Source organism: Pelophylax lessonae (genome assembly GCF_965119305.1).
Source record: "Pelophylax lessonae genome assembly, chromosome: 7".
Taxonomy (NCBI): Eukaryota; Metazoa; Chordata; class Amphibia; order Anura; family Ranidae; genus Pelophylax; species Pelophylax lessonae.
The window spans coordinates 39724341-39750483 of record NC_138774.1 but is presented as its reverse complement, the minus strand read 5'-3'; the positions used below and the strand labels follow the sequence as shown (position 1 = coordinate 39750483).

Genomic DNA, 26143 nt, shown 5'->3' with positions numbered 1-26143 from the left:
ATACTCAGAGCCTACTGCACTTAGAGGCGCCTTGTCTTTTTATCTTTATGAGTTTAGACAGGCTTAGGGCAGCACAAAACCTAAATACACAACTGATTAGAGTGCCCCCAATCTGGATGAAGGAGCACAGGGGTACCTTTGGACAGCAGCGTTGTCAGTCGGGGGGGGGGGGATTTTAGATGTACTAGCAGATTTAGATACACTAAAAATTGAAGCCAACACTGCAGTTACACTAGTTTTGTTCCCTCTGAGATAAAGATTTTATATGAGTAAATAAAAGCTGATCATTGTAAGCAGCCTATCAGTGGTAAATAGTTTCTCTCCCTTTAACTGCTACTTCGGTAAGACAGCTTGTTCTGTTGAAAAACAACAGACTTACTGGCAGGATCACCAGGTAAAAATAAAGGAAGGAAATCATAAAAAAGAAAACAAATGCAACCACCACAACTAAGAATTGGTAAGCTGCAATATAATAAATGTTTGCTTTTGAGTTTTACATTTTAATATAGAACTTCATTGGTGGAGCTGTGGATGGTGGGAGTCTTGACTTTCCTCACTAGGTGTAAGTTATCCGCACTGGCAGGGTGTATGGGTTTGCTGGGGAATTCCTTTGACAGCTCTCACATAGTGATTGTCTCCAGAGACACAAGTGGCCTTAGTCACACCCAGAACTAGGTGTATTCTGTGCAGAATTCTTCCTTGGTGACAACAGAAAAATATCCACCAAGACCTGCAGGGATTAGAAGTAGCAATGTTATTTAAATTATTTAAATAATCAATTAGTTATGAATGAGCATTTGTGTAAAACTAAATCTCCACACGTAATTAGTTATAATAGTGCAACTTTGTCCTTCAGGAATAGCTGTATGTATTGTTAGTCACTTGTATTCTCTCCTTGTCCGAGCAGAAATGCAGCCCGAGCGGAAGTGGGAGCGGGTACCTGTCAAATCTAGGTACCCGCTCCCCCCCCGCCCCCGAACAAGTGACACGTCAAATGTGGCATGTCAGGAGGTCAGGACCACTTAAAGTGGAAGTTCCACTTTTGAGTGGAACTCTGCATTAAAGCAGAACTTCACCCCAAAAAGAGACGTTCAGCTTTTCCGCCTCCTCCCCTCCTAAACCACCTTTGGACACATTTTTTTTTTTTGAGGAGTGGGTACCTAGCTTTGACAGGTGCCTTTATTGAAGTACAGCCAGCCAGACCTTCTTCACATTGGGATTCCTGTGACATACAGGGCCAGCACCCATCCATGTGCAGTGGCAGTGGGAATAGTGGGGACTCACCTAGTCTCCCAAAAGCATGTGGGAAAATGTGTTCTGGTCTGATTAAACCAAGGTTGAACATCTCCAAAAGAACACCACACCCACTGTGAAGCATGGTGGTGGCAGCATCATACTTTTGGGCTGTTTTTCTTCACCTCGAACAGGGGCCTTAGTCAAGGTAGAGGAAATTAAGAACAGTTCCAAATACCAGTCAATATTGGCACAAAACCTTCAGGCTTCTGCTAGAAAGCTGAACATGAAGAGGAACTTCATCTTTCAGCATGGCAACGCCCCAAAGGATACATCCAAATCAACAAAGGAATGGCTTCAACAGAACAAGTTTAAGGTTTTGGAATGGGTCAGCCAAAGCCCAGACCTGAATCCAATTGAAAATCTGTGGAGTGATCTGAAGAGGGCTGTGCACAGGAGATGCCCTCGCAATCTGACAGATTTGGAGTGTTTTTGCAAAGAAGAGTGGGCAAATATTGTCAAGATATGCCATGCTGATAGACTCATACCCAAAAAGACTGAGTGCTGTAATAAAAATCAAAAGGTGCTTCAACAAAGCATTAGTTTAAGGGTGTGAAGACTTATGCAACCATATTAATTTTAGTTTTTTTTATGTTTACTTCCCTCCACCTAAAATATTTCAGTTTGTACAGTTTATAGGTCACGTTAAAGGTAGAAAAAATTCTGAAATTATTCATCTTTGTCTCATTTTTTTTACAATACAGAAATCTGACATTTTAACAGGGGTGTGTAGACTTTTTATATCCACTGTGTATCTCTCTATATGAAAATTGATCGATCCTGATGTAATGATCTCTTTTGGAGGCCCAAAAATGCCAGGACAATATAAGCCTGGCAGAATTTTTAACCTCTCACCACTATTCAGTCTGTGAAGTTCCATTTTCATATTCTAATCTGTAGAGGAAAATGTCACTTGGAGAGACCGCTAATAGAAATACCCCCGACAATATCATCTTTATTTCTGTTTTTATGCTCAAAGAAGTGTATTCAATTATTACCTCTGTTCATACCTGCTGCGGATTCAGCTGAAATAATTGAAACCAGGAATTGGAGAGTAACCTGAAAAAAGAAATACACAAATATTACATTACCATGATTACTCTCATAAGGCTTTTCATGTCTAGACTGACAACCAGGGTTGCTGTTAGAAATCACAGGGCCCCATACAGCCTACCTGATAGGGCTCCCCTGACTCCTGAGGACATAGATTTATCAGTCCCATTCTCTACAGCCTCAGCAGCACATATGAATGAATAAGAAATGCTCTGAGGCTTCCTGTTCATTTATAAAATGAAGCATAGTAAATGTAGTTTACTGTGCTTCATTGACGAATGGACACAGGAGTGATTGGTACCAATCACTCACTGTGTCCATTTAGGAAAGGAAGGGGCCAGTAAAATACATATTTCCCAGCCCCTTCCCCCACTCTCTATCCTGAAACATCCCCCTGTGTGCCCCCAGCAGCTGCCGGCGGGAGAGGAAAGGAGGGAAGCTGGAAGCACTGCAGGGGAAAAGGGCACACAGGGGGGCCCGGACAGCAGATGGAAGGGGTGCGTGTGCTAAGACCAATCTCCCTGTAGTGCAGCCAGAGGGAGAAGAAGGAGGAGAAGTTGACATCCCTGCAGAGGGAGGCAGAAGAGGACCGGTGTCTGCAGTAAGACAGTACACCCGGCCTACCTGCTCAACAAGGATGCCAAAAACCGGACTTGTATATTAGTGCAGACTTCTGGGAAAATCAGTGAGCCAATCACACAAGCAGGAAATTATGTTTCTGGGGGGCATTCTGTGTACAGGACACCTCCAGGCGGCCATATTTCACTTTACAAAAAATTACAGAAACTTCAGATTTAAAAGAAAAGGTAATTTTTATTAACATTTAATTACAATATGACTTGTGTCCCAATTGCATACTCTATATTATTTATTTTTCTATTTGCTATTTTTTTCCCCATGAAACTGGAGTTACCCTTTAAAGATGAATTCCAAGAATAAAAACTTTAATTGAAACAGGTTTGCTAACAGACACAATGGAAAATCTACTTTGTGTAGATAAATAATGTCATTGCAAACTCAGATATTACCTAAAAGTAGTAGTGTTGTATATAACCTGTATATCACTTGTGCAGTGAGCATAGCTGTGGAAAGGACTTAGCTGGCTCCACCCACTACAGGCCTCATGCAGATAAACTACAGGAGGAGGTGGAGACCAGACTAGTCACCCATTACAAGGAGCAACAGGGACTGGTCTTTATTGTAGGTATTTCCTGTACATCTGCTGCCCTCTATTGTCTGAATTGGTCAATAGCTGATGTTTGATATTTAGCACAGAGATACATGGTTATAGACAGGTACTTCCTGTCTCTACTGAATCACAAACCCCGACTGGAGGACTGTGAACTTTTATATAAAGGGGAGCGTCCAGGAAGTAGACATAGAACTGAGTCCCATCCTGGGTGAGAGGAGAGGATGAGACCAGGGGACAACAGTTATGGAGGTGCAAAAAAACACATGAAAACAGTTGTGTCACATGTTTACAAGTGTTCCCATTGACATCTATGAGGCCAAAAAATGTGACCGCTCCTGGTACCTTTTCGAACAACAACTACGTTCCTTTGCCTGTAAGCGGCTGTGTGCCGCAGTAAATATACAGGAGGCGGTCAGCAAGTGGTTAAGGACTGCCCCACGTACATTTACTGCAGCAGAGCGGCCCTTAAGCGCAAAATCACGTACCTGTATGTAATTCCTCGTGATCGGCTCTGGGGCACGCACGCGCAACCGGAGCGCCCCTGCCACTGTGATTGGACACAGCAGGAGCCAATCAGCAGCTCTGGAGGCCAAATTGACCCCTTGATCATTCACAGGAGAGGCAGAACGGCGGTCTGCAATGTATTGTAAACAAGGCAGACCACCTTTCTGTGAGGAAGGAAAATGGAGATCTTGTGTTTTGGCTTAACAGAAACACGGATCTCTGTTTTCCTTTAGTCACAGCACTCCCCACACAGTTAGAAAGCACTCCCTAGGAGCACACTTAACCCTTTGATCGCTCCTGATGTTAACCCCTTCCCTACCAGTGTCATTAGTACAGTGACAGTGAATTTTTTTTTAGCACTGATCACTTTATTGGTGTCACTGGTCCCCAAAAAAGTGTCATTTAGTGTCAGATTTGTCTGCCGCAATGTCGCAGTCATGCAAAAATCACTGATCGATACCATTACTAGTGAAAACAATAAAAAAGCCTATAAATCTATCCCATAATTTGTAGACGCTATAACTTTTGCGCAAACCAATCAGTATACGCTTATTAGGATTTTTTTTTAACCAAAAATATGTAGCAGAATACATATTGGCCTAAATTGGGGAAGAAATTAGTTTTACATTTTTTTATTGGATGTCTTATATAGAAAGTAAAAAAATATATATATTTTTTTCAAAATTGTCGCTCTGTTTTTGTTTATAGCGCAAAAAATAAAAACCGCAGAGGTGATCAAATACCACCAAAAGAAATCTCTATTTGTGGGGGGAAACAAGGAAATCAATTTTATTTGGGTACAGCATTGCACAATCGCGCAATTGTCAGTTAAAATAGCGCAGTGCCGAATCAAAAAAAAAATGGCCTGGTTATTAAGGGGCTAAAACCTTCCGGGGCTGAAGTAGTTAGCTTGTATGACCCCCCCGCCCACCACCACCACCAACCTAGAATTAATAATAAAACTCAGATTTTCTGGATAAGTGATGACATAATGTCCATATATCTCATGGTTTGAGCTTCACAAAAAACAAAAAAACAAAAAAAAAAAAAAACAATTCTCCGACCGTGACTGCGTTCGCTTGCTTAAGGGTGGGGGGGAAATTGCTGAACAGGAAATGGTGAAAAAGGCAGATGAATGACTAATGCTTGGATTGTTGATGTGCTATAGAAAGGTATAAGAATAATGGACGGGTTCAAGGCTGCTGAGGTACATGGGATTCTCTGCTACACAATAGAAGTGAGAGGGGGGGATAGGATGTGATTCCAGCCTGTTGTGTGCTCTATAAAAGACAATATACACTGCAGTGTGGCTCATTTCTCTATACACTATATACACTATATACACTATATACACTATACGGGGTATCTGTGTGATGGGTACAAATACCCATAGACAGTGATAGAAAATCATTATGTGGATAGACACGGGTATGAACATTAGTGATCGTTTTTTTATTGCCGATACTGATATATTTTTTTTTTTTTTTTACCGATATCTTGGTCATCGCATATCGGTATCGGCCGATATTTTCATACATTGAAAAAAATATTTTATTTTTCTTGACAGGTACTCTTGTGGAGGAATCTGGGGGTCTAAAAGACCCCAAACCCCTCCTCTGCACTTAAAAGCATTCAAAACGCCAAGTTTGGCTGTTTTGAATGCTGTAATTTTTTTTAATTTGGCGCCGAATACACGGAAGTGGTGTCATGACATCACTTCCGCGTTTTTACATGGAGACCCGATCAGAGCCGAATGCGGCTTTGATCAGGTCTACTCTTTGGCAGCCGTGCAGGCTGGTTCCCAGAGTCTCCCTTCCCAGACGAGCTGCGGCAGGAGGGGGGGGGGACGTCCCCTCCCGCTCCTTGTAATGACAGCCGAGCGGCTTCTCAGCTGCATCGGTTGTCATTACAAGACAGCCGACCGTCAGCTATGGACGCCGGTACCGGGGTGATGCCTCTAGCTGCAGGCATCACACCGCTGCATGCACTTTCCGAAATATCGGCAATATAGGTAACCTCAGGGGCCGATTACGATATATCGGGGAAAGTGCATATCGGCCCCCCAATATATCGGCTTTGCCGATAATCGGACGATCCCTAATAAACATGTAGGCTTTTTTGTCTTACATCCCTCATGTCAGTCTTCTCAGTAAAGCTTAAAGCAGTTGTAAACCGCAGGTGAAAAAAAAAAAAAAAACTTCCCATGCAAGGCAATGGCATCGCATACTAGCACATTATGATAGACTTACCTTAGAACGAAGCCCTCTAGTGCTGCGCTGTCACTGCTGAGAGGGCAGACATCTTCCCCCGGTCTTCCTTCCAGGTTCGCAGCCCCTGGCTACATGAGTGGCCTGAAGGCGCATAGACGTCACTCCCGCGCATGCGCGCAAGAGCCGCCATTTCCGGCACAGGCTCTGAAGATTTCACATTGTAAGCCGGACCTTCAGAGGGCATCTGTCTGTGATGCCACCGGCTGCATGCACTCTGAATATCTCCTAAACGGTGCAAGTTTAGGAGATATTTGCAGTACCTACAGGTAAGCCTTATTATAGGCTCCCCCCCCCCCCAGAGGACAGGTGCAGGTGAGTCGTCCCATGTCTTTGCCCCCTACCCACCTTGCAGCACCGTCCCTTGTCTCCACCCCCTACCCACCTCCCAGTACCACCCCTTTTAGAGAATACAGAACCAAGTAACATTTTGTGGTGCTAAGAATCTTTTATGAAATTTGTTATTTATAACTAAAAAAGCCAGTAAAATGGATCCCCTGCCACCAGCAGTTGTAGACCCCCCAGCAACAATAGCCTCCCCCAGCAGCAATAGGCACCCCTCTCCCCACCAACAGCAGATCCTCCTCCCAACAATAGACCCCCCCCCCAGCAACAATAGACCTCCAACAAAAGACCACCCCAGCAACAATAGACCCCCAGCAGCAACAGCAGATACCCCAGAAGTCAACATGAACAGACCCTTCAGCAACCAGCAGCAAGAGACTCCAGCAGCCAGCATCATCAGATCTCTCTCTTAATAGATCCCTCCCAGCAAAAACTGCCCCCCCGCAACAAAAGCCCTGCCCCCCGCAACAATAAACCACTCTTCAAAAATAGATCCCCACCATTGACAATAGACTCCCCAGTAGCAAGCATCAATAGACCCTCCAACACACCACAGCACCTCTTGCCCTTGCATACATTCAGTTCTGGAGGAGCTGGAACTGTGTTCCCCCGCGTTCCCGCTGGAAAAAAGCCCTGCCTGTAGGTACAAGTGGTAGTACAGAGTTTACTACCACTTTAAGGCTAGGTCCATGCTGTCGCATTTTCTGCATGGGCACAAAAGGTATTTGAATGGACTGCTGTACCTGCTGGAAAATGCAGGTAAACTGTGTATGCGCCTTTTCAAAATCACTGTTTTTGCTCTTGTACCATGCAGTTTCATGCACCCAAAAAATGCGTTGCATTTTCAGATGCGTGGAAGTGTCATTAAGAATTAATGACACACCCATGTGTCTGCAAAAGAGCAATGCATTTTGGTTGTAGGTGTGATTGCATGCTGTCCTGCATCTACAACAATGTGAACCTAGACCATGAGTGCTCAACCTGTGGTCCTCTAGCTGTTGTAGAGTTGCAAGTCCCATGAAGCTTTGCAAGGCTGAGAGTTACAAGCAGGGCCGGGACAGGGGGGGGGGGGGCAGGAGGGGAAGTTGCCCTGGGTGCAATGGTTTATTGCAGGGATGGGGGGCGCCTTGACCCTAACCCTAAGGGAAGGGGGGGCGCAGTTTGGCATCCTTGCCCTGGGCGCTGGATGACCTTGTCCCGCCACTGATTACAAGCATGACTCCCAAGGGCTGAGGCATGATGGGACTTGTAATTCTGCAGCAGCTGGAGGGCTACAAGTTGAGCACCTATGACCTAGATCAAGGATCCTCAAAATACGGCCCTCCAGCTGTTGCGGAACTACACATCCCATGAGGCATCGTAAAACTCTAACATTCACAGACATGACTAGGCATGATGGGAATTGTAGTTCTTGGACAACTGGAGGGTTGTAGTTTGAAGACCCCTGACCTAGACTGAGGGTCCATTCACACTGGGGGCCATTTGCTATTGGGACAGGGAGCCCCATTGAAAGCAATGGGAGGCTGACAGTTCCCGCAGCTAATCGCAGCCACTCACATGTAATTGCTCATGAATGGAATACCTGGGAATGATTGACCCCGGGGACAGACAGTCTATATCCAGGGCTAATCATATGCAGGTAATATCTGCATGAGCAATTACATGTGAGCAGCCACAAATAGTCGCAGGAGCTGTCAACCTTCCACATTGGGCCTTCCACAGCTAATTGCAGATGTCCCTGTTCGCACACCATGCCATTTCCAGTGGCAAGAATTTATAGATTCCTGTGGCTGAACTGGCCAGGTGTGTGCAAATAGCTGTGGCCACTCTGCCCATACATTGCAATGACAGGCTGTTGGCGGCCTCATCTATTTGTGACTGTTTGCACAGCCAGTGATTACCAGTGGGGACTCATTTTTTGTGCATCCAGCCATGATCAGTGTAATGGTAATGCATACTGGGCCCTCAAGGCTGTGTGAAATGGCAAGGACAGCAGTGGTCCCCTTTTAAATTCCCCCAGGAAGCCATGTGGTACAATACATGTGCAAAGGAAACTCAAACATGGCTGAGGGTGTGATTGCCAACAAAAAAAGGAAAAAGGATGACAGTGATTTCTCTACATGATGCCCCCGCCGCCCCTCCTATCCAGGTGTACAGGGGAGCCGCACAGGCCCCTGGAGCATGGGGCCCGGTTGCAATTACAACCCCTGCAACCCCTGTAGTTACGCCCCTGTCACAAATCTGTCTGCATCTGTGTAAAGCCCCGTACACACACACAGATCGTCGTCATACAAATGTTCGTCTTTTCTCCCCGGGATGTCGGTGTCTGTTGAAAAGTGCAAAGACAGCACAAGGACAGCACAAGAATTTTGTCCGCAGACTTAAGCTGACTGCAGAAGTGATGTCATGTAATGGTTAACTTTCCCTGTGTTTTTTATTTTCTGAGCATGCCCAGTCTTGCAAATCTGCGGTCTGTCGGCTGATTTCTGTACTGACAGGCGAACAATCGTCCGTTCTGGTGTCTGCAGACAAAAATTTTAATGTTTGCAAGAAAGACTCTTGTCCGCGGATTGTGTGCAGACAGCTGTCGGAGGCACCATACTAACACGCGTACAATCGGCAGATCTTTCGTCCGCCGACGTTTGTATGACGACGATCTGTGTGTGTGTACGGGGCTTTAGTGAGCACTTCTCCTTTGCGGAGATAATTCATCCACCTCACAGGTGTGGCGTATCAAGATTCTGATTAGACAGCATGATTATTACACAGGTGTGCCTTAGGCTGGCCACAAAGTTTCACATGTAGCAGGCAGTATGGAGGAAAATAGCAGCTGCTTCACTCACCCCTAAACTGAGGGTTGTGAAATGGAAGAAGGCTGGATGCAGAACAGCCAAGCCATTGCTGCTGAAAAATTAGTTTTAATCTCCCCTCGATTACAGAAAAACTGAATGCAATTTAAAAAAAATAAATAAATAATAGAGTGAGGAGGAGCTAACCCGTCAGATTATTTGCCATCTGTGTCCTATGTGGGAGATTTCCTTTCATTGATGGTCCCATAGCCCAAAACAGGAAATAAAATCCCAGAGAGTCCCCAGATTTAGTGTTCCCATTGAAAGCTTTTCCTTCTTTTAAAGTGATTGTAAAGTCATTTTTATTTTTTTTTTTAACCACTTGCCTACAGTGCACTTTCACCCCCTTCCTGCCCAGACCGATTTTCAGCTTTCAGCGCTCTCACACTTTGACTGAGAATTACTCAGTCATGCAACACTGTACCCATACAAAAATTGTGTCCTTTTTTTCACACAAATAGAGCTTTCTTTTGATGGTATTTGATCAATACTGGGTTTTTTATTTTTTGTGCTATAAATAAAAAAAGACTGAAAATATCGTGAAAAAACGCATTTTTCTTTGTTTCTGTCATAAAATTTTGCAAATTAGTAATTTTTCTTCACAAATTTTGGCCAAAATTTATACTGCTACTTATCTTTGGTAAAAAAAACCCAAATAAGTGTATATTATTTGGTCTTTGTGAAAGTTATAGAGTCCACAAGCTATGGTGCGAATCATTGAAAATTGATCACACTTGATCACACCTGATGTACTGAAGGCCTATCTCATTTCTTGAGACACTAAAAGGTCAGGAAAGTACAAATACCCCCCAAATGACCCCTTTTTGGAAAGTAGACATTCCAAGGCATTTAATAAGGGGCATGATGAGTTTTTTGAAGTTGTAATTTTTTCCCACAATGCTTTGCAAAATGAAGATTTATTTTTTTTTATTTTATTTTTTTTACAAATTGCCGTATTAACAGGTTATTTCTCTCACACAGCACATGTATACTAGCAACTACACCCCAAAACACATTCTACTACTCCTCCTGAGTATGGCGATACCACATGTGTGACACTTTTTCCCAGCCTGGCCACATACAGAGGCCTAACATCCAAGTAGCAGCGTCCGGCATTCTAGGAGCACAAATTACACATATAATTTCCTGACAACCTATCGCACTTTTGAAGGCCCTGGAGCACCAGGACAATGGAAACCCCCATAAAATGACCCAATTTTGGAAAGCAAACAGCCCAACGTATAATTTTTGAGGCATAATGAGTCTTTTGAATATGTCATTTTTTTCCACAAGTTTTTGGAAAATATGGAAAGAAAATGAAAACACATTTTTTTTACACAAAGCTGTCCATTTATGCAATATTTCTAACACATCGCATGTACATAGCAAAACTTGCACCCCAAAATACATTCTGCTATTCCTCCTGAGTATGGCGATACCACATGTGTAACACTTTTTCACAGCCTGGCCACACATACATAGGCCTCACATCCAAGTAGCGCTTTACACAAAGTTGTCCATTTATCCACTTTAAGACTGGGCCTATTTTTGACACTTGGTGTTTACAAGCTAAAATCATTTTTTTTGCTAGAAAACTACTTTGAACCCCCAAACATTATATATTTTTTTTTAGCAGAGACCCTAGAGAATAAAATGGAGATCGTTGCAATATTTTTTATCACACCATATTTGCGCAGTAGTCTTCCAAATGCGATTTTTTTGAAAAAAATTCACTTTTTTGAACTAAAAAATAAGAAAACAGTAAATTTAGCCCAATTTTTTTCCATAATGTGAAAGATAATGTTACGCCGAGTAATTAGATACCCAACATGTCATGCTTCAAAATTGCGCATGCTCACAGAATGGTGCCAAACATTGGTACTTAAAAATCCCCATAGGCAACATTTTAAAAATTTCTGCAGGTTACTAGCTTAGAGTTACAGAGGAGGTCTAGGGCTCAAATTATTGCACTCGCTCTAACGATCGCGGCAATACCTCACATGTATGGTTTGAACACCGTTTACATATGTGGGCGGGACTTGCATATGCGTTTGCTTCTGCGCGCGAGCTAACGGGGACAGGGCGCTTTAATTTTTTTTTTTTCCTATTTATTTTATTTATTATTTTTTTATTTTTACACAGTTTAAAAAAAAAAAAATGTTTTGATCATTTTTATTCCTATTACAAGGAATGTAAACATCCCTTGTAATAGAAATAGGCATGACAGGTCCTCTTTATTGTGAGATCTGGGGTCAAAAAGACCTCACACCTCACAACTACACTAAAAAAGCAAAAAAAAAAAAAAAAATTGTTGAAAGAGGAAAAAAAAAGCAAAAAAAAAAAGCGGCCCTTTAAACCGGTTGCTAGGCAACGTCTTTTGACGTAGCTCCGGTCCTCCAAGACCATAGAGTTGAATGAGGGCCATTTTACCCTCACTCGACTTCCTGTCTCTGAGGATCCGGGACCGGATAGTTTTCCCCGCTGCCGGCGGGTCCGGTAAGCTTGGAAAACGTCTGGGACGCGGCAGGAGGGGGGGGGGGGGGGCACCTCTTCCCCTGCACCGTAAGGGTAATTCCGCGGCGAATCCGCCACTGGGACCACCCTTATCTGAAAGCCGACCGCCCGCCGTTTCAAAAAATACCGGGGTTATGGGGGCTATCTGCTGCCATAACCCCACTATTTAGCTTTTAATGGCCGACGCATATAGTCGTTAGGCGGTCAGTAAGTGATTGCATGTATATGGCAAACAGGTGACGATGACTGACGGGGTGACAGGTGACGATGACTGATGGGGTGACAGGTGACGATGACTGATGGGGTGACAGGTGACAATGACTGATGGGGTGACAGGTGACGATGACTGATGGGGTGACAGGTGACGATGATTGATGAGGTGACAGGTGATGATGAATGATGAGGTGACAGGTGACGATGATTGATGGGGTGACAGGTGACGATGATTGATGGGGTGACAGATGACAATCACTGACGGGGTGACATGTGACGATGATTGATGGGGTGACAAGTGACGATCACTGATGGGGTGTCAAGTGACGATGACTGATGGGGTGACAGGTGACGATGACTGATGGGGTGACAGGTGACGATGACTGATGGGGTGACAGGTGACGGTGATTGATGGGGTGACAGGTGACGGGCGATGGTGACTGATGGGTGACAGGTGACGGGCGATGGTGCACGGGGTTACTGATGGCAGTCTCTAGTGACCGGTGAACTTTAGGCTACGTTCACATGTGAGCGTAGCGATCATGGGCAGAATCACTGCGATTCTGCCCGTGATCCAGAAATCATTGCAAATCGCTGGACGCCTGTGCGTTGCCCGTGATTTGCAATAGCACCCCAAATGCTGTGCGATGTTGCTGCGATTTCCGCCTGCCGAATCGCGGTAACATCGCGCAAACAACGCATGACGCTCCAAAGAAACTCCTGTACCTTTTTTGGGCGTCATGCGTTGTTTGCGCGATGTTACCGCGATTCGGCAGGCGGAAATGGCGGCAACATCGCACAGCGTTTGGGGTGCTATTGCAAATCAGGGGCAACGCACAGGCGTCCCGCGATTTGCAATGATTTCCGGATCGCGGCAGAATCGCAGTGATTCTGCCTGCGATCGCTGCGCTCACATGTGAACGTTATGGGTGTCAATTTCTGGGCACTGATGAGGTGACTGTTGGGTGACAGGTGACATTGGGGGGGGGGGGCTGAGGACTGTGTGGGGACATTTATTTTTGTGATTTTTACTTTGTGACAGGTGTACAGAGCAGTAACTCACTATTTCTAGCTCTGCTCCCCTCATACTGGAAACTGTGTGAGGAGAGAAGAGCTAGTAACACTGAGTTACTGCTCTTTGTTTACATTTTCTGATCGGCTGTGAATGGATTCACAGCCGATCACATAGTAAACAGTCACTGTCAGTGACTGTTTACTACTGCCGGTGACAGCTGTGTTCCTACGGAACACAGTGCCACCGACATGACCGCGCTGCGCGCTCCCGATCGCGCATGCGCGGTCATCTTGTGGGCGCCTTCATTGTGATCGGCTGTGTCATTGGAACACAGCCGATCACGTGGGAAACAGCCACGCCCATTGGCTGTTTCCCCCCTGCCGGTGACGGGGGGTGTCCCGGGGACACCCCGACACCGGCAGTGCAGGGCGGCGCGCACGCGATCGCGCGCCTGCCCTGCTTAAAGTGCCGCCGTCATATGACGGCGGCCCAGGATAATGGTCGCACCGCTCCGCCGTCATATGACGGCGGGCGGGCGGCAAGCGGTTAAACAACAAACATGTCTATACTTACCTCCTCTGTGCAGTTGGTTTTGCACAGAGCAGCCCGGATCTTCTCTTCTCGGGTCCCTCTTCTTTACTCCTGGCCCTTCCCTCCTGTTGAGTGCCCCCACAGCAAGCAGCTTGCTATGGGGGCACTCAAGCCTAGTCAAAGCTCCCTGTGTCCATTCACGGAGCCGTGACCCAGCCCTGCCCTCTCTCTCCCGATTGGCTGACTGACTTTGACAGCAGCGGGAGCCAATCACGTTGCACTGCTGTCTTAGCTAATGAGGGGAGCCCTGGGCAGCTGAGAAACTCCTGTAACTTCGCTGGTTAGAGATGGGGCTCAGGTAAGTTTTAGGGAGTTCTGCTGCACACAGAAGGCTTTTTATCTTAAAGCGGAAATTTTTTAAATAAAAATACCCCCCCTAATCCTAAGCTAACACCAATTACACTAACCCAACATTACAGTACAGGACAGTAATTGAATTAAGATAAAATCTTACCTTTAAAATTGATTGCAGAGCGCGGCCATCTCCGGTGTGGGCGTCTGAAGCCGCTGTGTCCCCCGCTGTGTCCTCCTGGTTTCTGGCTCCCAGAATGCCGATCGCAGTCTCATGCATGCGCTGTAGATTGCGATCGGCAATCAGAGTAGCGGCCGGCCATTCCCATTGCATCATGGGATTGATGACTCACATCCCTCAGGACGCAATGCAAAGGGGGATGTGACGTACGCGGACGCAGAAGGAGGAAGTCGGACAGAGATGCCCCTAAAATAAGGTAAGTAACCCCCCCCCCCCCCAAAAAAAAATGTCCAATTATTTTCTAACCTACTTTTCCCCACAGGAATCCGGAAAGAAGAAAAAGAGGGTGGAACTCCGCTTTAATGTATAGAATGCATGAAAATAAAAAAACCTTCTGCCTTTACAATCCCTTTAACTAGAGAGAGTGAATCTTCCTAATGGAAACGGCAATAAAAAACTAACAGGGGTTCCAATTCTCTGCCCTCTATTCAAAACTCAACAAAAGTTTTGCCAATAGTTGTACTTTAATCACTTATGGCCCGGAAGATTTTCCCCCTTAATGACCAGGCCATATTCGGCACTGCGTTATTTTAACGGACAATTGCGTGGTCGTGCGACGCTGTACCCAAACAAAATGTATGTCCTTTTTTTCCCCACAAATAGAGCTTTCTTTTGGTGGTATTTGATCACCTCTGCGATTTTTTTTTTTTTGCGCTATAAACAAAAAAAGAGCAACAATTTGGAAAAAAAAAAAACAATATTTTTCACATTCTGCTATATGACATTCTCAAAAAAAAAAAAAGCATTTAAAAATCAAAATATTTTAACATTTTAGGCCAATTTGTTTTCTGCTACATATTTTTTGTAAAAAAAAAAAAAAAAAAATCGCAATAAGCGTATTTTGATTGGTTTGCGCAAAAGTTATCGTGTCTACTAACTACGGGAAAGATTTGTGTCATTTTTATTTGTTTTTTTTACTAGTAATGGCGGCGATCTGCGATTTCTAGCGGGACTTCGACATTGCGGCAGACAGATCGGACCCCTTACTGACATTTTTTACACTTTTGGGGGGACCAGTGACATTACTACAGTAATCAGTGATAAAAATATGCACTGTTACTATAATAATGACACTGGCAGGGAAGGAGTTAACCCTGTGGGTGATCAAGAGGGTAAATGTGAGCCTAGGGGAGTGATTCTAACTGTGGGAGGGGCGTGGCTTGTGAAAAAAACAGAGACATGTGATCCTATATAGAAGGATCACAGGCACTCTGTGATCATTCCAGGGAGAAGAACGGTCAGCCGTGTTTACAACAGCTGACCGTCCTTCTCTCTGAGCGGGGAGTGATCGCGGGTGCAGGGCTGCTGTTAGAAATCGCGGGGCCTCGTACAGACTACCTGGCAGGGCCCCCCCCAAGAAAATATTAAAGATATATTTAGCTAAAATTACAACAAAATCACTATTATCAGACACAAATATAATATAATTCGCATAATTCCTGCTAATTCTAAAAAAAAAACGATGTTAAATAAAAAAGAAGATGAGATGAGAAAAATATACAGGCTGGGCAGTTGGAGCTCAGTGATCAGAGAGACAGAGAGAGAGAAACAAAGTTACAAATAAACTCCTGAGTAGAGATAACATTAGAGCCAGTGCTGGGAGGGGGGCCCACACAGGGAGGGGGATTAGTGAGGGACGACTGTCTCTTTCTCAACAGATAAAAGCTGATAGCAGGGAGAGGGACAGATCAGATTCAGGTGCTGGAGGAAGATTTCTGTATTTGTTGTCCATCACTAATCCCCCTCTCTGTGTGGGCCCCCCTGTGTGCTCGGGCCCCCTAGAGAGGGCTGGTGGTCCCCCCCTATCAGCGGCCCTGCGCGGGTGTCAGGTGGCAATCGGAGCCGCCTGCCCCATGCATCGGAGTCCTAGCTGACGAGCGGGGCCAGGAGCGCGCCGCCGGCAGCGCGCGCTCACCCCCTAGCTGCAGGCGCACGACCGACGTATACCCACGGCGGTTCGTGCAGGAGGGCCGCCCTGCCACAGTATAACTGCAACGGGCGGTCGGGAAGAGGTTAAAGTGGAAGCAAACTTCTATCTTTTGCTTTTACATATAGGTAAGCCTATAATAACGCTTACCTATAGGTAGTGTAAATATGCACAATTTAGCAGATATTTCTTATACATGCAGCTGGTGACATCACTGGCACATGCGCTCTGAAGGAACAGCCACCCGTGAATGGCCGCTCCCACGTGCAGGTGACATCTTCGTGGCTCCAGTCACTCAGAGCTGGAGTCCGCAAACCCAGGAGCAAGACGAGTGAAGATGAGAGTGCATGCAGCGCTGACATCTCGATGCTGGAGGAGCTTTGCTTTAAGGCAAGTTTAACATATTGTGCTAGTATGCTATGCATACTAGCACATTATGCCTTTACCTTGCAGATACAAAGAAAATAAATAAATTGTCCAGCGGTTTACAACCCCTTTAATGACGGCATTGTGAAAATACGAGTGTTGAAAGTTATCTTGTATAAAAAAAAAAAAAAAAAATTGTCCCTACTCTATATGCATGTGAGTTAGGGACCTTAGATTGTAAGCTCCTTGAGGGCAGGGACTGATGTGAATGTACAATGTATATGTAAAGCGCTGCGTAAATTGACGGCGCTATATAAGTACCTGAAATAAATAAATAAATAAATAAACTCTTGTATTTATGATGGATTATTTGATGACTGAGAAGCAGATACCTACTGCCTGTGTTCAACAAAAGGATGGATGGACAAAAAGAAGAAGGGAGAGAGAAAGGAGACAAAGACACAAAGGAAAGAGAAGGAGGAGGCAAGGCATAGGTAGAAAGGGAGAGAGAATGAGAGATAAAGAAAGAATGAAAAAGAACAAAAAAGAGAACCAAAGAGAAAGAAAAATGAGAAAAAATGAAAGACCTAATAGAAGGAGATAAAAGAGAAAGAAGAAGAAAGGAAAGAAGAAAAAGACACCGAGAATTAGATAAAATAAATGCAATCAATTTGAATTGTTTTCATTGTGTCTTTTTAATCACTTCTGGACCGGAAGGATTTGCCCCCTTAATGACCAGGCCATTTTTTGTGATTCGGTACTTCGTTAATTTAACTGACAACTGCGCGGTCGTGCAACGCTGTACCCAAACAAAATGGACGTCCTTTTTTTTCCCACAAACAGAGCTTTCTTTTGGTGGTATTTGATCACCTCTGCGATTTTTTTAATTATGCGCTATAAACAAAAAAAAGAGCGACAAAAAAAAAAGCAGTATTTTTCACTTTCTGCTATATAACATTCCCAATAAAAAAAAAAAAAAAAAAATTAAAAATCACATTTTTTCATCATTTTTGGCTAAGTTATATTTTGCCACATATTTTTGGTAAAAAAAATCCCAATAATTATATTTTGATTGGTTTGCGCAAAAGCTATCGCGTCTACAAACTAGGAAAAAAATGTATGTCATATTCTTTTTTTTTTTTTTTACTAGTAATGGCGGCGATCTGCGATTTTTAGCGGGACTGCGACATTGCGGCGGACAGATCGGACTCCTAACTGACATTTTTGACACTTTTGGGGGGGGGGTCAGTGACACTACTACAGTAACCAGTGCTAAAAATATGCATTGTTACTGTAATAATGACACTGGCAGGGAAGGGGTTAACACCAGGGACAATCAAAGGGGCAAATATGTACCTAGCAGTGGCGGCTGGGGCTCGGTAATTCGGGGGGGGGGAGGGGTCAAACCAATGTACCCTCCCCCATCGGTCAGTCGGTCAGTCAGCAGGCAACACATTGTCCCCCCATGAACCGCTTGCCTCCTTACCTCCTCCTTCCTCCTGTCCGAGCAGGGGAGTGCTGGATGGCTAAGCTGCTGCGCTGCTCCTCCAGCCATGTCTTCTGCCTCTTCCCGGCCACTGGCCAGTAAGATCGCTTCTCCTTTTGGCCAATCGGAAAAAGGGGTCTCACAACCCTCTTCCTGATTGGCTGGGAGGACAGTCAGTGTGACAATAGCGAATATTCATTTGCTATTGCCATACAACTGGGTGGGCTCAGGGCGCAGTGCTCTGCGTCCTGAGTCCACCCTTTTTCGAAGCCTATTAGAGCCTCTGGCTCTCCTGTGCTTCAAAAAAAAAAAAAAAAACAAATAAAAAAAAACCCTATTGGAATCCATGCGTCCGGTGCCCTGCATGTAGATTAGGGGGCTGGACGCATGGATGGGGGGGGGGGGGCGGTGCCGCCACTGGTACCTAGGGGGTAATTCTAACTGTGTGGGGGTCAGACTTGGTGGATGGAAACAGGACTACAGGAACACAGGAGAACTGTTTCAATCAGTGACAGTTGTAAACACGGCACGCCGCCTTCGGTCAGTCCCTGCAGCGATCGTCGGGTTCCCTGCGGCCATCGCGGCTGCCGAACCCGTGGCTTAACTGCAGGGCTAGAGAGCGTACCCCTACGTTGGTTTGCACAAGAAAGCCAGTATATCTGCGGCAGCTGGTCTTTTAACCACTTTACGACCGCCCGCCGCAGTTATACTGCGGCAGGCAGCCGCTCTTGCGTGAACCAGCGAAGGCAGCTAGGGGGCGCGCCACTAGCGGAGCTCTTCCGCCCCCGCTCATCAGCAGGGAAGCCGATGCATGGGGCAGACGGCTCCGATTGCCACCTGACACCTGCGATCGTTCCCAGCTAAGAGAGAAGGACAGTCAGCTGTTGTAAACACAGCTGACCGTTCTTCTCCCTGGAATGATCGCAGAGTGCCTGTGATCCTTCTGTATAGGATCACAGGTCTCTATAATCATTTCACAAGCCACGCCCCCCCTTCAGTTAGAAACACTCCCCTAGGTACACACTTAAACCCTTGATCACCCACAGTGTTAACCCCTTCCCTGCCAGTGTAATTATTACAGTAACAGTGCATATTTTTAGCACTGATTACAGTAGTAATGTCATTGGTCCCCCCAAAAGTGTCAAAAATTTCAGTCAGGGGTCCGATCTGTCTGCCGCAATGTCGCAGTACCACAAAAAATCGCAGATCGCTGCCATTACTAGTAAAAAAATAAATACAAAAAATAAAAATGACATAAATCTTTCCAGTAGTTTGTAGAAGCGATAACTTTTGCGCAAACCAATCAAAATAAGCTTATTGCGATTTTTTTTAGGAATGTTATATAGCAGAATGTGAAAAATATTGTTTTTTTTTTTTTTTTTAAATTGTCGCTCTTTTTTTTTGTTTATAGCGCAAAAAAATTTAAATCGCAGAGGTGATCAAATACAACCAAAAGAAAGCTCTATTTGTGGGAAAAAAAGGACATCAATTTTATTTGGGTGCAGCGTCGCACGACCGTGCAATTGTCCGTTAAAGTAATGCAGTGCCGAATCGCAAAATCTGACCTGGTCATTAAGGGGGCAAATCCTTCCGGTCCAGAAGTGGTTAAGTGGTTACACTGCAGATATTTTCAGCGGATTACTCCCTTTTTACCTCTTGCCATCTGTGTAATACATACGGTATACAGTATATAGCAGCAGGAAAAGTGTACTTTAGCACCCAGCCACCACACACGCATCCACTGGGGCTGGAGTTTCTGTGCCAACAGTGCGCTCACTTTGTGTGCTCAGAATACTGGCCAATCAGTCAATGACCACTCTTGGTAGCAGCTTTGAGCAGGATCCAGCGGGAAGGGCTTCCAATCATGTGATCACTGTGAGAGCATTTTATATACATATTTTTCATTCCCGTACATTTATAGTATGAGTATTACCATTGGAGGGTGTGTGGGCATAGCTCAAACCTCTTTCATTTGTCAGTGTTTGGTTGGAAACCACTAGCTGTGATCACATGCCGGCTTCTGATTTATATTTCAACAAATTCACAGATCTGGCCCCTACCAGAGGCATTATGAACCAAGCAATGAGGTCTCACAGTGATCACATGATTGGAAGCCCTTCCCGCTGGATTCATTATAGCAGAAGTTAATGAGAGAACACAGAATATACTAGGGATTGACCGATTACCGGTTTGGCCAATAATGGGCGGCTGATTATTCACTTTTTGGAAAGTATTGGTATCGGCCACAAACTTGGCTGATATGACTGATATTTTCTTAAGGTAGGGCCTATTGGGCTGCCTCCGGAAGGGAAGGGGGGGGGGTATTAGAGCGCCGCCTGATTACACAGAGCAGGGTTGTTCTGCTTACCCTGCACGGGCGCTGTCTTTCCAAGTCCCGCTTCCTGGACCGGCTTTCCTATGATAGACAGCACACTGGTGACGTCTATCATAGGGGCCGGTCCAGGAGGCGGGCCTTCACATGACAGCGCCCGCGCCAGGTAAGCAGAACAACCCTGCTCTGTGTAATCAGGCGGCACTCTAATCCCCATGCACTGGTCACTCTGCATTGGATGGGGGCACTGGTCACTCTGCACACTGGTCACTATGCATTGGATGGGGGGCACTGGTCACTATGCATTGGATGGGGGGCACTGGTCATTCTGCATTGGATGGGGGACACTGGTCACTCTGCATTGGATGGGGGCACACTGGTCACTCTGCATTGGATGGGGGCACACTGGTCACTCTGTATTGGATGGAGGACACTGGTCACTCTGCATTGGATGGGGGCATGCTGGTCACTCTGCATTGGATGGGGGCACGCTGGTCACTATGCATTGGATGGGGGCACACTGGTCACTCTGCATTGGATGGGGGCACACTGGTCACTCTGCATTGGATGGAGGACACTGGTCACTCTGCATTGGATGGAGGACACTGGTCACTCTGCATTGGATGGGGGCACACTGGTCACTCTGCATTGGATGGGGGCACGCTGGTCACTATGCATTGGATGGGGGCACACTGGTCACTCTGCATTGGATGGGGGCACACTGGTAACTCTGCATTGGATGGAGGACACTAGTCACTCTGCATTGGATGGAGGACACTGATCACTCTGCATTGGATGGGGGCACACTGGTCACTCTGCATTGGATGGGGTCACTGGTCACTCTGCATTGGATGGGGGCACTGGTCACTCTGCATTGGATGGGGGCACTGGTCACTCTGCTTTGGATGGGGGACAGTGGTCATTCTGCATTGGATGGGGGACACTGGTCACTCTGCATCGGATGTGTGATTGAATGTGCAGAATATCGGCCGATACTGATACTTTGTGACCAAAATATCGGTATCGGTATTGGCCCTGGAAAAACCATATCGGTCTATCCCTAGAATATACTGTAATCCCTTTGTTATAGTAGACATGGTAGAGGTGTAGAGCTGGAAACTCAGGTGCACGCACCTCAACATTGTATCCTGGACCTCTTGAATCCTTCCAAAATAATTTTGGGTGGACTTACTGGTGGAAGTGGTCACCACAGACAGTTTAATTGGACAGGAAAATATCACAGCATTCCTTTGCTTTTTCTGCATGGAAGCTTTAATAGATTTTTTTAAAATAAACCCTCCTTGACAATAACAGAGACAAACATACAGAAATAAAGAATAAATACACACAAGGACAAAGTGATACATTTTGATGGAGGTGATTCATTTTAGCAGTAAATAAACCAGAAACAAATACAGAAGCAAAATAAAGAGACACATTGATCCTGCCAACCTTACATTTACAATACAAACCTAAAACAAGGTTACAGAAAATACATACAGCAAGTACATGACCAAAGGAGGTCAACAGCGAAAATAAAGAGAAACAAGTAGATACAAAAGAGTATAAACAGACATAGAAAACATGCATTACATTCTGTTTTTTCTCTGAAATAGGATAAGGCCCCTTTCACATGGCTCCGTTCCGTCGACGGAGACGTTCTGCTCAGCGGGGGATCGATACGCCGATCCCCGCTGAGCAGGCGGATGGCAGCTCCGTCTACGCTCTGTGTGCGGAGACGGAGGTGTCAGATCCCCGCTGTCCTCTATCAGGGAATCGGATGAGAACGGACTGCCTGTCCGTTCTCATCTGATCCAATCCGCCAGACGGATAGAAAATAGGGTTTCCATCCGTCTGTATTTGATGGATCAGATCGGATGTCAGCTGACATGTCTCCGCTGACATCCTTTGCCCCATAGAGATGCATGGGGCATCCGTTCAGATCCGTCTGAAAAACTGACATTTGGATCTGAATGGTCCGCCTGTGTGAAAGGGACCTTAACCACTTTACCCCCAGCCCTATTTCGGACACTTTTTGTTCACAAGTTAAAACCAGTATTTTTTCCTAGAAAACTGCTTAGAACCCCCAAACATTATATATATTTTTTTAGCAAAGACTCTGGAGAATAAAATTTCGGTCATTGCAAAATTTTTTGTCACGCGGTATTTGCGCAGCGGTCTTTAAAACGCCATTTTTTTGGAAAAAATTAGAAAAATCACATTTCACTGCATTTAAAAAATACTAAACGGTAAAGTTAGCCCATTTTTTTGTATATTGTGAAAGATGATGTCACGCCGAGTAAATAGATACCAAACATGTTACGGTTTAAAATTGCACCCCCCCCCCCGTGGGATGGCGACAAACTACGGTCAATAGAGATCTCAATCTGCGACGCTTTAAATTTATTTAACGGTTACCAGTTTAGAGTTAGAGTGTAGCTCTTTTTTTTAAATTATTGCCCACGCTCTGGCAATCGCGGCGATACCTCACATGTGTGGTTTGAACAGCGATTTCAATTGCGGCTCGACTTGCGTATACGTTTTTTTTTGTGCGCGAGCTAACGGTGACGGGGGCGGCTAAATTTTTTTTTTTCCTATTTATTTTTTCTTTTTTTAACTTTATTACAGGTTTTTAAAAAAAAAAAAAAAAAAAATCTGATCACTTTTATTGCTGTCACAAGCAATGTAAACATCCCTTGTGACACCAATATGTAGTGACAGGTACTCTTTATGGAGGGATCGAGGGTCTAAAAGACCCTAGACCCCTCCACTACACTTCCCTGTATGCAAAACGCCGAAAACTGCATTTTTGCATACAGCCGTTTTTCAAATCTGCCGCCTTTTGCAGCACAGTAACCCGGATGTGACGTCATGGACGCCGCCTCCGGGTTACATCATCGGAGCCCCGATCGATGCCGTTTCCGGCATTCATCGGGACTCCATCCAGCCGGCGGACGCGCCGGCTGGGTGCTCGGGGCTCCCGGTGGGACGGGAGCCCCGAGCAAAGCCGCGGAAGGCGGCGGGAGGGGGGGGACGTCCCCTCCCGCCCCCCCGGGTAACGATCGAGCGGCTCCCGAGCCGCATCGATCGTTACCGACGGAAAGCCGACCGTCGGCTTCAAACAACGGTACCGGGATGATGCCTCTAGCTAGAGGCATCATCCCGGTATAACCACTCAAAGTCAGCCGACGTAGGTCTACGTGGCTGGTCGTTAAGTGGTTAAAATATAGAAAAACTCTAAAAAAAATACCTCTCTGATCTGTATACAAGGTCACTTAATTGTTCTACCATTAGGTACCCTCACACCGTTTTTTCAATCAGGTCTGCCTATCAGTTTTTCAGGTGGACCTGTTGGGAAGCTACATGTATGTTTATGGGCCGATAGATCCAAAGCCGAGTTCACATATGTGCGAATTGACATGTAAGGATGACTGGCTCTCATTGGAGCCGGTTCACACATGTCTGGGGCTGCTGCAGTGCGGATTCCAAAAGGGTTCTGTGCGTTTCTGGGTCCAGTTCCGAATTCAGGCAAAAATTCAGACCTGAATCGCACCTGAACCTGTGAACAGAAACACAGCAAACCCCCGGGCTGAAAACAGCTGCAAGACCTGGGTTCTCGCTCCTCCTTTGAGAAGCCGCTGACTACATTGGAAGCCCTCTTTTCACGTGATACCCCTCTTCCACATGCTTTATCTCAAATCTATGCCTTGCTCTCGGAACCCAGAGATGACTTTGTTCTGCCCGGCATCCTGAAATGGGAGAAGGAGCTGCAAAGGACTTTCTCACTATCTCAGCGTCGGAATATTATCCGCTTCTCTCTGAAGTCCTCAATCTGTACTCGCCTCCAGGAGGTCAACTATAAGGTGTTGACACACTGGTACTATACTCCAACGAGAGTGGCGGGTTTCTTCCCGGGGGCATCGGACAGATGTTGGCGGTGTCAGAAAGACAGTGGGACGATGCTCCATGTTTTCTGGAGCTGCCCCTTGTTGAGCGACTTCTGGAGACAGGTGAGAGAGGTATCCCAGCAGATGACCGACTATGTTCTCCGGGATGACCCGGCGCTCTTTCTCCTCCACTGCTCCTCTCTCCAACCGGACCGCTACAAAAAATCGATTCTACGCCACCTCTTTAATGTGGCGAAGGCCTGCATAGGCGCATGCTGGAAGTCCACCGCTCCGCCGTCCACGCGACTTTGAGGACCTGGTACTGACCTCGCAGGGCAGGAGGGAACTCTATACGGCTACGTGGGGCTGCTGGAATGAGTTTGTCCTGTCGGATGACGGCAGAGCGCTGCAGGAGGCCGATTGCTGACCCACCCGATCTCTGCGGCCGACACCTCGCACGGGATCCATCGGACCTCTTTCCCTCTCTATTTCTGCCTGCTCTCCCCCCCTCTTTCCCCCTGCTGCTCTGTGGTAGGCGCCCGGCCGGCTTTGCCTGCTGGCTCCTACTGTCTTCCCCCTGACCCTTCCTAGTCCCCCTTTCCTGGATACTCCTTCCCTCACCTCTTGGCCCCTTTGTCCTCCCCTTATGTGATCCATGTCTTTTTCCAATGTGTTGTAAGCCCTCTCCTTTTTTTTTTGGGTTTCTTAGTGAGAATAGTTTATTTTCAGTTATCTCCTTGTTTACATTACTCATTATCTAGCATTGCTCTGCTGTGAGATGTTCCCTACTGAGTGTGGATCTACTGTAGTCTTTGAACGCTTCTGAGGATCGTACTGCTTTTTAATGTCCTTTAGACCCGGTTCACACTCATGCGAGTGCCGGGTTCGCATGTAATGTCGGAGCGCACTGCTCCGACATTACATGCGATCAGCTGTGCGGTGCGAGTTTAGCCATACAGTTTGTATGGCTAAATTCGCATCGCACCCGGTGCAAACACGCACAGGAGGCATTTTTGCAGCCGCATCAGGATCGGATCGCACAGCGGTTCACACTTGTGCGATCCCATCCTGTGCGAACTGCACGATCGCACTGCGATATGCGATCAAACTGGGGGTGTCGTTAAGATTACATTGACACCCCCAGCGTATCGCATATGGCAGTGTGAACTGCCGGGGGTGCGTGTGCGATGCGGGAAAAGGCTGCGAATTCGCAGCCTTCCCGCATCGCAATAGTGTGACCCGAGCCTCAATGACGAAAGTAGATCTGATGTTTCTTTTTTTTTCTTTTACTGTCTGGCATTGTTATATTGCTGCACTGTATTCATCTTTCTCACTCGCCTAATGTATTTTGGTTCTGTACGCTGCAACACGGCTATGTTTGAATGTATGTATATTACTTGTACTCTTTCTTACCTCTAATAAAAACGAATTTGAAAAAAAAAGAAAACTGCGGCAAGACATATGTGAACCCGGCCTTAAGGTTGCATTCAACTACCTCCAACCCTATCCAGGTCCAGAAAAATAAAAAATAGAAAAAAGGTCAGCAGCATCCTTTTCCAGATTTCGAGACCTAACTGTGACAAATCTGAGGCAGTCTGATAAATAGACAAGTTTTATTCGGCCACCCACAGATCCAACAGGAGTCCAGAGATCTAAGGTTTATAAATTAAAAGTGTAAATTGTCAGTGCTTACACTTGAGACTCAAAGCGGTTGTAAACCGCGACACTTTTTATTTTCTTTACCTGCAAGACAAAGGCATAATGTGCAGTAAAGCTG

At 45.8% G+C, this 26143-nt stretch overlaps 1 protein-coding gene across 3 annotated transcripts in view; it reads right to left on the bottom strand.

Annotated features, from left to right (window-relative positions):
* Window positions 1–594: 594 nt before the first annotated feature.
* Window positions 595–26143, bottom strand: part of LOC309559447 (HLA class II histocompatibility antigen, DM beta chain-like) — a gene marked incomplete at its 5' end in the record, with an annotated part of 164143 nt that continues 138594 nt past the window's right edge. For all 3 annotated transcript variants that reach the window (XM_082262711.1, XM_082262713.1, XM_082262714.1), the window contains 2 exons: window positions 595–730; window positions 2304–2352. In XM_082262711.1, the coding sequence (XP_082118837.1) occupies window positions 2315–2352 (38 nt within the window). In that variant the 3' untranslated portion in view covers window positions 595–730; window positions 2304–2314. The remainder of the gene's footprint in view (window positions 731–2303; window positions 2353–26143) is intronic.